This window comes from Gobio gobio (assembly GCF_949357685.1).
Source record: "Gobio gobio genome assembly, chromosome: 21".
NCBI lineage: Eukaryota > Metazoa > Chordata > Actinopteri > Cypriniformes > Gobionidae > Gobio > Gobio gobio.
The window spans coordinates 40,055,495-40,067,994 of record NC_137117.1 but is presented as its reverse complement, the minus strand read 5'-3'; the positions used below and the strand labels follow the sequence as shown (position 1 = coordinate 40,067,994).

Below are 12,500 nucleotides of genomic sequence, written 5' to 3'. Positions count from 1 at the left end.
TGAATTTCGCATGTAGAAAATGTTAATATTTATGCATCATGACACTAAAATTATGACATTTAAACACATTTTCAACTAAACTATAATGTGAATAAAATTGTACATGTATAAAATATAGATATATATTTATATATATATATATATATATATATATATATATATATATATATATATATGCATTATGACACTAAAATTCAAGACATCTTCATCAAATCTGTAATGTATTACATTGTTATGTAGAAAATGTAGATTTTTATGGATTATGACGATATAATTCATGACATTTAAACACATTTTCATCAAAACTGTTATAAGAATAAAATTTTGCATGTATAAAATGTGGATATTTTGTATTATGACACTAAAAATATTTAATTTAAACACATTTTCAACTAAACTGTAATTTGAATTTGAATTTCGCATGTAGAAAATGTTAATATTAAATTATGACATTTAAAAACATTTTCAACTAAACTGTTATAAGAATTAAAATTTGCATGTAGAAAATGTTAATATTTTTCATTGACACTAAAATGATGACATTTAAATACATTTTGACCCAAACTATAATGTAAATTAAAATTTGCTTGTATAAAATGTAGCTATTTATGCATTATGACACTAAAATTCAAGACATATAAACACATCTTCATCAAATCTGTAGTGTATAAAATTTTCATGTAGAAAATGTAGATATTTATGCATTATGACACTAAAATGATGACATTTAAACACATTTTCATCAAAACTGTTATAAGAATTCAAATTTGCATGTAGAAAATGTTAATATTTTTGCATTATGACACTAAAATGATGACATTTAAACACATTTTCACCCAAAATATAATATAAATAAAATGTTGCATGTTGAAAATGTAGATATTATGCATTATCACTCTATAGGTGCTGGTTATATAATTAGAATATCATCAAAAAGTTGATTTATTTCTCTAATTCCATTCAAAAAGTGAAACTTGTATATAATATTCATTCATTACACACAGACTGATATTATTAAATGTTTATTTATTTTAATTTTGATGATTATAACTGACAACTAAGGAAAATCCCAAATTCAGTATCTCAGAAAATAAGAATATTACTTAAGACCAATACAAAGAAAGATTTTTTTAGAAATCTTGGCCAACTGAAAAGTTTGAACATAACTCAATACTTAATTTGGGCTGGTTTTGCCTGAATTACTGCAGCGATGCGGCGTGGCATGAGGAGATCAGTCTGTGGCACTGCTCAGGTGTTATGAGAGCCCAGGTCGCTCTGATAGTGGCCTTCAGCTCTTCTGCATTGTTGGGTCTGGCATATCGCATCTTCCTCCTCACAATACCCCAGAGATTTTCTGTGGGGTTAAGGTCAGGCGAGTTTGCTGGCCAATTAAGAACAGGGATACCATGGTCCTTAAACCAGGCACTGGTTGCTTTGGCACTGTGTGCAGGTGCCAAGTCCTGTTGGAAAATGAAATCTGCATCTCCATAAAGTTGGTCAGCAGCAGGAAGCATGAAGTGCTCTAAAACTTCCTGGTATACGGGTGCGTTGACCTTGGACCTCAGAAAACACAGTGGACCAACACCAGCGCATGACATGGCACCCCAAACCATCCCTGACTGTGGAAACTTTACACTGGACCTCAAGCAGCGTGGATTGTGTGCCTCTTCTTTCTTCCTCCAGACTCTGGGACCCTGATTTCCAAAGGAAATGCAAAATTTACTTTCATCAGAGAACATAACTTTGGACCACTTTTTTTCCTTTTTGTCTTTAGCACAGGCGAGGCGCTTCTGACGCTGTCGGTTCACACAAGGAATGCGACAGCTGAAACCCATGTCTTGCATACTCCTGTGCGTAGTGGTTCTCCAGCTGCAGTCCACTCTTTGTGAATCTCCCCCACATTTTTGAATGGGTTTTGTTTCACAATCCTCTCCAGGGTGCGGTTATCCCTATTGCTTGTACACTTTTTTCTACCACATATTTTCCTTCTCTTCGCCTGTCTATTAATGTGCTTGGACACAGAGCTCTGTGAACAGCCAGCCTCTTTTGCAATGACCTTTTGTGTCTTGCCCTCCTTGTGCAAGGGGTCAATGGTCGTCTTTTGGACAACTGTCAGGTCAGCAGTCTTCCCAATGATTGTGTAACCTACAGAACTAGACTGAGAGACCATTTAAAGGCCTTTGCAGGTGTTTTGAGTTCATTAGCTGGTTAGAGTGTGGCACCAGGTGTCTTCAATATTGAACCTTTTCACAATATTCTATTTTTCTGAGATACTGAATTTTGGATTTTCCTTAGTTGTCTGTTATAATCATCAAAATTAAAAGAAATAAACATTTGAAATGTATATCAGTCTGTCTGTAATGAATGAATATAATATACAAGTTTCACTTTTTGAATGGAATTTGTGAAATAAATCAAATTTTTTGATGATATTCTAATTATATGACCAGCACCTGTATAAATATGACATTTACATTTTTTTAACCACATTCTCATTACTGTAATGTGACAAAATTCATTCTTCGTCTTTATTATAATTTTTTTTTTGTAATTTCTATTATTCTCAGTGCTGATTGTCGATGGTGTTACAGTAAAAAGTGTGTAATACAAAGCTTTTTATTTAAATCAGCATAAAGGCAATATAACAAATATTACTATTATATATGAATAGTTCATAATTACTTCTCTTTTGCATTACAGTAATGAGAATGTAAATATTTTTTACATTGAAGTAATGGAATTGAAGGGTTAAGTGTGATTATTTCTGATCAAAGTAATGCAAAATATTGTATTTACACACACACAAATATAGGATATACACTATCAGTGTTGGGCAAGCTACTTGGAAAATGTAGCGAGCTAAGCTACAGCAACATGGCAGAAGTAGTTATGCGAAATATTTTTTAATTTAATTTTTGTATTGAACCAACTTCACTCCCATCAGTGCCATCTCAGTGATCAATTAAAGTCAACAGATAGACAGGTATACTTTTTCAGCTCAATTGTTTATTCAACAACTGTCCCAAACTAATTTGGCAACAAAAACATGTGATCCACGTAACAAAACCAGGCGTCGAGGGTGTGTGTGTGTTCATCTGTATGTGTATGTATGCGTACGCACCTGTGTTTGCATGTTTATGCTCAGTTTAGACTTGCGCACTTTGGCAGGACAAACTGTAAGTTAATTTAAAACTCAACTCAACCGCAAATTGAGTGAATTGAGCACTTGGAAACAAACGTCGACTAGTTTGGTGGAGGGGATTATGGGGTGTGGTTGTTTTTCAGGGGTTGGCCCCTTAGTTCCAGTGAAAGGAACTCTTAATGCTTCAAGACATTTTGGACAATTTCATGCTCCCCTTTTTGTGGGAACAGTTTGGGGATGGCCCCTTCCTGTCCCAACATGACTATAGTGTATATTCCTGTAGTTTCTAATATCTCTCTCTCTCTCTCAGGTCACCACAGATCTGTTGACTCAGGGTGGGAAGGACATTGCGTTTGCCGACTACAGTCCGCTGTGGAAGAGCCACCGGCGTCTGGTTCACTCCTCCTTCACGCTGTTCGGCGAGGGATCCAGTAAACTGCAGACCATCGGTAAACTCATCATTCAACTCTGGATATCTGAGTAATAGTTTTGTAAAATCTTGTGAAAACATGTCCAGATTTCACCCTTAATCCAAATATTATGACACTTTAGAATGTTTGAATGTGTTACAATATTGCGTTACTCCCTTAAAAAGTAACTAATTGCGTTACTTAGTTACTTTTTATAGAAGGAATGTGTTACAATATTGCGTTACTCCCTTAAAAAGTTACTAATTGCGTTACTTGGTTACTTTTTATAGAAGGAATGTGTTACACTATTGCGTTACTCCCTTAAAAAGTAAGTAATTGCGTTACTTAGTTACTTTTTAAGACAAGTAATGTGTTACAATATTGCGTTACTCCCTTGAAAAGTAACTAATTGCGTTACTTAGTTACTTTTTATAGAAGGAATATGTTACAATATTGCGTTACTCCCTTAAAAAGTAACTAATTGCGTTACTTAGTTACTTTTTAAGAAAAGTAATGTGTTCAAATATTGCGTTACTCCCTTAAAAAGTTACTAATTGCGTTACTTAGTTACTTTTTATAGAAGAAATGTGTTACAATATTGTGTTACTCCCTTAAAAAGTAAGTAATTGCGTTATTTAGTTACTTTTTAAGACAAGTTATGTGTTACAACATTGCGTTACTCCCTTGAAAAGTAACTAATTGCGTTACTTAGTTACTTTTTAAGAAAGTAAACTCAACATTCAACTCTGGATATCTGAGTAATAGTTTTGTAAAATCTTGTGAAAACATGTCCAGATTTCACCCTTAATCCAAATATTATGACACTTTAGAATGTTTGAATGTGTGTGTGTGTGTGTGTGTGTGTGTGTGTGTGTGTGTGTGTGTGTGTGTGTGTGTGTGTGTGTGTGTGTGTGTGTGTGTGTGTGTGTGTGTGTGTGTGTGTGTGAGAGAGAAAGTTTTGTGTGATGGGTAGGGTTATTATAAGGGGAGAGAATATACAGTATAAAAACCATTACGTCTATGGAAAGTCCCCACAAAGATAGTGAACCAGACGTGTGTGTGTGTTAGTTCTAGAGGCCGCAGACAGTCTGTGTGAGGAGCTCCAGTCCTGCAGGGGTCAGAGTTCAGATCTGAGTCCGGTTCTGATGCGCGCGGTCACTAACGTCGTCTGTAGGCTGGTGTTCAGTTCCTCATACCAGCCGAACGATCCCGAGCTCCAGAAGGTCATGGACTATAACGACGGCATCGTGCAAACCATCGCCAGAGGAGGACTCGTCGACATCTTTCCCTGGCTGAGAGTCTGTCTTCAGTTTCACTACCACAATCATCTTCAAGATCTTGTGTATTTGCACATGTATATATTTATCTTCATTTGATTTCGTCAGATTTTCCCCAACAAGGACCTGAAGAAGCTGAAGGAATGTGTTTCTGTGAGAGACCAGCTCCTGCGCAAGAAACTACTGGAGCACAAGGTATACACACAAATACACACACAATATTGCGTTACTCCCTTAAAAAGTTACTAATTGCATTACTTAGTTACTTTTTAAGAAAAGTAATGTGTTACAATATTGCGTTACTCCCTTTAAAAGTTACTAATTGCGTTACTTAGTTACTTTTTATAGAAGGAATGTTACAATATTGCGTTACTCCCTTAAAAAGCCATTAATTGCGTTACTTAGTTACTTTAAAAAAAAGTAATACGTTACAATATTGCGTTACTCCCTTAAAAAGTAACTAATTGCGTTACTTAGTTACTTTTTAAGAATAGTAATGTGTTACAATATTGCGTTACTCCCTTAAAAAGTTACTAATTGCGTTACTTAGTTACTTTTTATAGAAGGAATGTGTTACAATATTGTGTTACTCCCGTAAAAAGTTACTAATTGCATTACTTAGTTACTTTTTAAGAAAAGTAATGCGTTACAATATTGCGTTACTCCCTTAAAAAGTAACTAATTGCGTTACTTAGTTTCTTTTTAAGAAAAGTAATGTTAATATACTGTATTTCTCCCTTAAAAAGTAACTAATTGCGTTACTTAATTACTTTTTATGGAAGCTAATGCATTACATTACTTTTGCGTTACTTTTTCTCACCTGGGCTGGGCTTGCTTGTTTTTTTGTTTTGTTTTTATAACAAAAAAGTTCTGTTTTTGGGCAAATGTAAAGACCCTTTCACACCAAAATTTGAACACAGGAGAGCTGTCAGTCAATACATGGGAAAACAAAGTAACTCGCTTTACTTATTTGAAAAAGTAACTCAGATATTTTGTAATGCGCTACTTTACTAGTTACTTGAAAAAAGTAATCTGATTACATAACTCGAGTTATTTGTAATGCGTTACCCCCAACATTGCTTTGCAGCGAAATCTTGAACGACGTGTGTTAGAGTTCGTTTCTGAAGTTTGCTCCGGCTGGTAAACACCTCTGAGCTCCCATTGGTCCGTGGCGATTATGTAATAGTGTGGCTCTGAGGCCCCGCCTCCGTTGAGGTGTGAATCTTCGCCAGTTCATTTCTTCTGTTCAGTCCGTCGAGGTCAGACGTGCGTTAAAACATGAACACACTGGAGAGCCATCTTCATGACCTTTGACCTTGCAGATGACCCTCACTCCCGGAGAGCCTCGAGACCTGCTGGACGCTCTTCTGATTGGTCAGATGAAAGGGTCAGGTGGGGAGGATGACATCACAGAGGATCATGTGCTCATGACGGCAGCGGAGGCGTTTGGAGCCGGAGTGGAGACGACGTCCACCACACTACTGTGGACTATAGCACTCCTACTGCACCACCCACAGGTACACACACACACACACACACACACACACACACACACACACACACACACACACACACATACACACACACACACACACACACACACACACACACACACACACACACACACACACACACACACACACACACACACACACACACACACACACACACACACACACACACACACACACACACACACACACACACACACACACACACACACACACACACACACACACACACACACACACACACACACACACACTCACTCACTCACTCATTCTCACACACACACACTTACACACTCACTCACACTCAGTCACTCTCACACACACACACACACACACACACACTCACACACACACACACACACACACACACACACACACACACACTCACACACACTCACTCACACTCATTCACTCTCAACAAACACGCACACTCACACACACTCTCTCACACCCACACACTCACTCACACTCATTAACTTTCACACACACACACACACACACACACACACACACACACACACACACACACACACACACACACACACACACACACACACACACACTCACTCACTCACACTCATTCACTCTCACACACACACACACACACACACACTCATTCACTCTCTCTCATACACACACACACACACACACACACACACACACACACACTCATTCACTCTCTCTCTCACACACACACACACACACACACTCACTCATTCACTCTCTCTCTCTCTCTCTCTCTCACACACACACACACACACACACACACACACACTCATTCACTCTCTCTCTCACACACACACACACACACACACACACTCACTCGCTCACACTCACTCACTCACTCACTCACACACTCACTCACTCACACACACACTCACTCACTCACACACACACACACACACTCACACACACTCTGTGCTGCAGGTGCAGGATCGTGTTCACGCTGAGCTGGATGAGTGTGTGGGCCGGGATCGTCCGCCGTCTCTGAGTGACCGGTCCCGTCTGCCCTTCCTGGACGCTGTTCTCTGTGAAGTGATGCGCATCCGTCCCGTCAGCCCCATCCTCATCCCGCACGTTGCTATGCAGGACACCAGGTAACCATGGCAATACCAGAGTGAAACCTGCCGGTTACCATGGCGACAGAGAGAAATCATAATCAGAACAGTAGATGCAGGGTTTTGTCGTTGCTCGTGCAGTGAAACGCCTCACTGGTGTAAAACTTAGGAAATGTCTTTTTAATTGAGTAAAAGTATTTTAGTGTAATCCCCATAGTGATGCTCACCATACAGAGAGCTGTGTGATATCCCATAATGCCTCTCTTCTGCAGTTTGGGGGGTCACGCAGTTCCTAAAGGAACCCGGGTGTTGGTGAACATGTGGGCAATCCATCACGACCCCAAACACTGGGACGACCCGGACCAATTTACCCCAGGTGAGGAAACCTCAAGCTCAACCGCTAACATCAAGAAGAAGAAACGATGACAGAAATATATCACTGGTGTCCTGAGAATATAGCAGTAATAATAATGATAATATTAAAACTTTATTTATTTTTAAGGAATATCATGCAGTTTTTTTCTTCCATGTTTTAATTTAACCTCCATTGAGCAACACTTTGTTTGCCCCAAAATAAAAGGAATTGTTACTTTCATTTGGTTAAATTTAAAACTTTTTTTAATAATAATTTGCATTAAATCATACATCCAGAAAACAGAAAATGTCCGTAAACGGCCCTGTTATTGAAAAAATAAGTATTAAATTATTAATGTTTTACGATGACTAAAAATTAATTAAACCATTAAAACAGAATCCAATATCATTTGGAGTTTGGGAAAAAATAAAATGGATTTTATAGGGCCCTAAAATGTAATTTTTTTTTTTTTTTTTTTTATAAAATGTTGTTCAGTTGTGTATGTCTCTTGATGTAAATTATGTATACATGCTTTTTGATTAATACAAATGTAACTATTAAACCGGCATCCAGAAAAAAAAAAGAAAGAAAAATTTTTTGGAATTTGGTACAAATAAAATAGAACTAAAAATTTGTTTTCATTTCATAGGGCCCTAAAATATTTTGTATAGGATCCTGTTATTGTAAAAATATAAATTATATGTCCCATGATTTAAATAATTTAGAATTTATTTTTGATTAATACAAATTTAACTATTAAACTGGAATCCAGAAAAAAGTGGAATTTGGGAAAAATAAAATAACATTTCTTTTTTTTTTTCACAGGGCCCTTAAATTTCTTTTATGGCCCTGTTATTGTAAAAATATGTAATGAAGTATTAAATAGTTAATGTTTTATGATGAAACGGAATCCAAAAACATAAAAAAAACGGAATTTGGGAAAAATAAAACGGATTTCATAGAGCCCTAAAATGTATTTTGACCCCCCCCCCCCCCCACATTTTTAATAAATCGTTGTTAAATTGTATATGTCTCATGATTTCAATTATTTAGACATGATTAATAAAAATGTAACTATTAAAACAGAAAACTTGGAATTTGGGAGAAAAAAAACAACAACCCCAAAATGGATTTAAAGGCATAGTTCACCCAAAAACGAAAATTTGATGTTTTTCTGCTTATCCCCATGGCAGCCAAGATGTAGGTGTGTTCGTTTCTTCAGTAGTTCACAAATGAAGATTTTTAACTCCAACCGTTGCCGTCTGTCAGTCGTATAATGCATGTGAATGGGGTCTAATTCTATTAGAGTAAAAAAAACATGCACAGACAACTTCAAATGAAACCCCGCGGCTCGTGACGACACATTGATGTCTTAAGACACGAAACGATCGGTTTCTGCGAAAAACCCAGCGGTATTTATGCTATTATTTCACCTCATATCAGACGAATGTCATCAGCTCTCCAGACCGCCATAACTTCCTGTGAGTGAGGTCAAAATACCGGCGTGGTCATTGATATATACATAGATGCCTCATTAGTGCCTGCGCGGATCGGTCGAATGAGGAATCTACGTATATATATCTATGATCACGCTGGTATTTTGACCTTATTTGCAGGAAGTTATGGTGCTGGGAATACTAGATGACATTCGTCTGATATGAAATCTCGCAGAAACCGATCGTTTCATGTCTTAAGACATCAATGTGTCACCACGAGCCGCAGGGTTTAATTTGAAGTTGTCTGTGCATGTTTTTTTTACTCTAATAGAATTAGACCCCATTCACATGCATTATACGACATACATGTACATTTTTCGTTTTTGGGTGAACTATCCCTTTAATAGGGCCCTAATGGCCCTAGTTCAATGAATTTTCATTGAACGTTCAATAAATGGTTGTTAAATTGTACAAGTTTCGTGATTTAAATGAATTAGACATTTTTATTTCTAAATTTAATGCAACCATTAAAACGGAATCCAGAAAAATCTAATAAAATGGAAAATAAATGTAAAAGTGTATTATGTTAAACTCTTCCCCTGTTGATTTCTGAACTCGTCACAGAGCGATTCCTCGACTCCACGGGAAAAAGAGTGACTCCCGGCGGGTTCCTTCCGTTCGGCGCGGGTCCTCGTGTGTGTGTGGGAGAATCTCTGGCCAGAATCGAGCTCTTCCTGTTCGTCAGTCGCCTCCTGCAGCGCTTCGACTTCAGCGTCCCGCCGGGGGCTTCACCTCCAGACCTGCAGGGCCGCTTCGGCGTCGTGCTTCAGCCTCAGCGCTACACCGTGAGAGTCACCGTGCGACACTGACCTTTCCTCTGGGAGACACCGGGTGGCGCTACTGACTCAACGGTTAATCCACCCCGCGCATGGACTGCTTTGAGTATAAACAACATCTGCAAAGTTACCACACTCAACGCTCAGAGGAAAGCGAGATATTCTCTTCTACAGAAATCACTTTTTAAGGACTACAACAAACGGCTGGTAGGGACTACAACGGGTTAGTGACATCACTAACCCTGAAATGTACATAAACCCCGCCCCCGGGAACACAGATTATCATGACAGAATATGCTAATCAATGACTGAAGATGAACTCATCGTCCACTATCCCTTCAGTCCCGTCTCATTCTACATGTCTTCTCTTCTTCTTGAGTCTCTACATCATTGACTCCGGTTTGAACACAAAAGGCTGAACCGTTTCATTGCGAGTCTGCGTGAGGTCATCAGAGCTGCTAACATGAGCTCTTGATGCTCCGCCCCTTGAGCAGCAGCTCATTTGCATTTAAAGGGACACACACATAAGCGGCACGTTTCAGCTCACCCTCAAAAAGTGACAATTTTAACATGCGATAAAAAATGATCTGTGGGATATTTTGAGCTGAAACTTCACACACACACTCTGGGGACATCAGGGACTTATTCTACATCTAGTAAAAAGTAATTCTTACATCTAGTAATTAACCTCCCCTTTAATCTCCACTCTTGATTTAACAGGTATGCACTGTAAAAAAATTATGTTAAATTTACAGTAAAAAACGGAAAACTGTGGTTGCCAGACATGTACCGTAAAAAATACGGTAGCAACATTTGAGGTTTTACAGATTTAAGTTAAATTTCATTAACTGAAAAAAGTTAAATTTACCAACCTATTGAAATACTAATATCTGTTATGTACCTTTGATATATACTGAAATCAACCAATCACAGCGGAGATGAGAGTCACATGATGAATCATAGCTTTTAGGAGGACTATACTAATATATAGAAGGTGCACTCACACAAACACTAAACATCATCATGGTAAAACATAAATAAACATTAATTTAACAACATTAGATGTAACAAAACCCTAATGTACACAACTGTTAGAAAAAACTAAGAAGCAACAGTTATTTCAACGGAAATACATAAAATGTCTAGCCTGACGTCGTCATACTCAATTCTAGTCAGAATATGAGTCTGATACTGCTCCGTTGGGCTGTGATTATGGGGCGTGTTTCAACCGAACAGGGAAAGACCTCAATTGGATAGACCTACAACCAATCAGAGCAACTGGAGCGACGCATAACGTTAGTTGTCAAATGTCAACAGAACTCAACTGACCTGTGTTGCCAAGTCCGTGGGTTGAAGCGACCCCAATTATGTGATATACAGACCCAGGAATGCGATTTTTAGCTGCCAGCCCTGCCAAAATAACACATATTTTACTCCTGTGGCGAGGTGGACGAGCGAGAGACATGGGAGGAGCGAGCGAGATCGGTGTGCGTGATTGAGAATGAACGTCACCTGCGAGGCACACCGGTCTCGAGTCCTCTCATGAGGGAGCACGGAGACATAAAAGGACGAGCGACTCAAATGAAGGACGAGAGAGGACCAGGCCTGGATTTTAAGTTGTATTTTTATTTATGGTTTTGTTTATGTATGTGTGCGGCAGTCGTCCGTGAGGGGCTGCCGCTTTTACTTTCACTTTGTTCATTTATTTTATTAAAGTATGTTGTATTGTTCGCCGGTTCCCGCCTCCTTCTTCCCACACGAACTAACCACGTTACAACCCCCCAAATGCCTTTTTTCCCAGAGAACCCCCCCTGGAAAGCTATTGGGCTAGTTTTGAGGAATGTTAGCAATTGTGCGGGTTTTGTTGTAAAAACTTGGCCACCCACTCTGCACTCTGTCAAACTGCCCAACTAAAACAAACACCGATCTCCATAATGGTGATCAAACATTTTCAATGAATCATCAACATTTAAACCTCTGTTAATTCTCAATAAGAGCTTCTGTAGGCATTGTTTAATCAGATCTTGAGAGATTTAATGTATTCTTTTATCTTCAGTTCATCTGAGGCTGTCTGAAGTCAGCTGTAGTTCTTGTGTTTCTCTTTCCTTCAGGGATTATGCTTGTCAACAGCAGGTGTTCATCACTAATGTTCGATCATCACTTATATATTCACTAATTTCTTGACTGAAATGTATATCTTCTTTTAGTGAACTGAAATAGGTTCAGAGTACTCATAACTATTAGTTTCTAAAATTAAATGAATTAAGGGAATTGTTGTCCTCCAATGTTACAAGTTAGCTTAACTTACTAGGTTTGGCTTTGTGTTTGACTTTAACTTCAAGCGCTCTGAGTTAATTTAAAGTTTGTAATTTCAGTGTCTTACTCAATATAGTGTAGTTTCAGCTATATAAAGTATTTGAATGCAGTGTAAAGTTTAATTGTATATTAAGAAATGTCCTTGTTTGAATGTACTCG

The 12,500-nt window shown here is 38.1% G+C and overlaps 1 protein-coding gene across 1 annotated transcript in view; it reads left to right on the top strand.

Annotated features, from left to right (window-relative positions):
• cyp17a2 (cytochrome P450, family 17, subfamily A, polypeptide 2) overlaps positions 1-10,058 on the top strand; it is a gene marked incomplete at both ends in the record, with an annotated part of 12,075 nt that extends 2,017 nt beyond the window's left edge. The window contains 7 exons of the mRNA XM_079801850.1: positions 3,453-3,591; positions 4,621-4,850; positions 4,938-5,024; positions 6,152-6,346; positions 7,268-7,437; positions 7,671-7,774; positions 9,814-10,058. Coding sequence (XP_079657976.1) covers positions 3,453-3,591; positions 4,621-4,850; positions 4,938-5,024; positions 6,152-6,346; positions 7,268-7,437; positions 7,671-7,774; positions 9,814-10,058 — 1,170 coding nt within the window. The remainder of the gene's footprint in view (positions 1-3,452; positions 3,592-4,620; positions 4,851-4,937; positions 5,025-6,151; positions 6,347-7,267; positions 7,438-7,670; positions 7,775-9,813) is intronic.
• Positions 10,059-12,500: the final 2,442 nt, after the last annotated feature.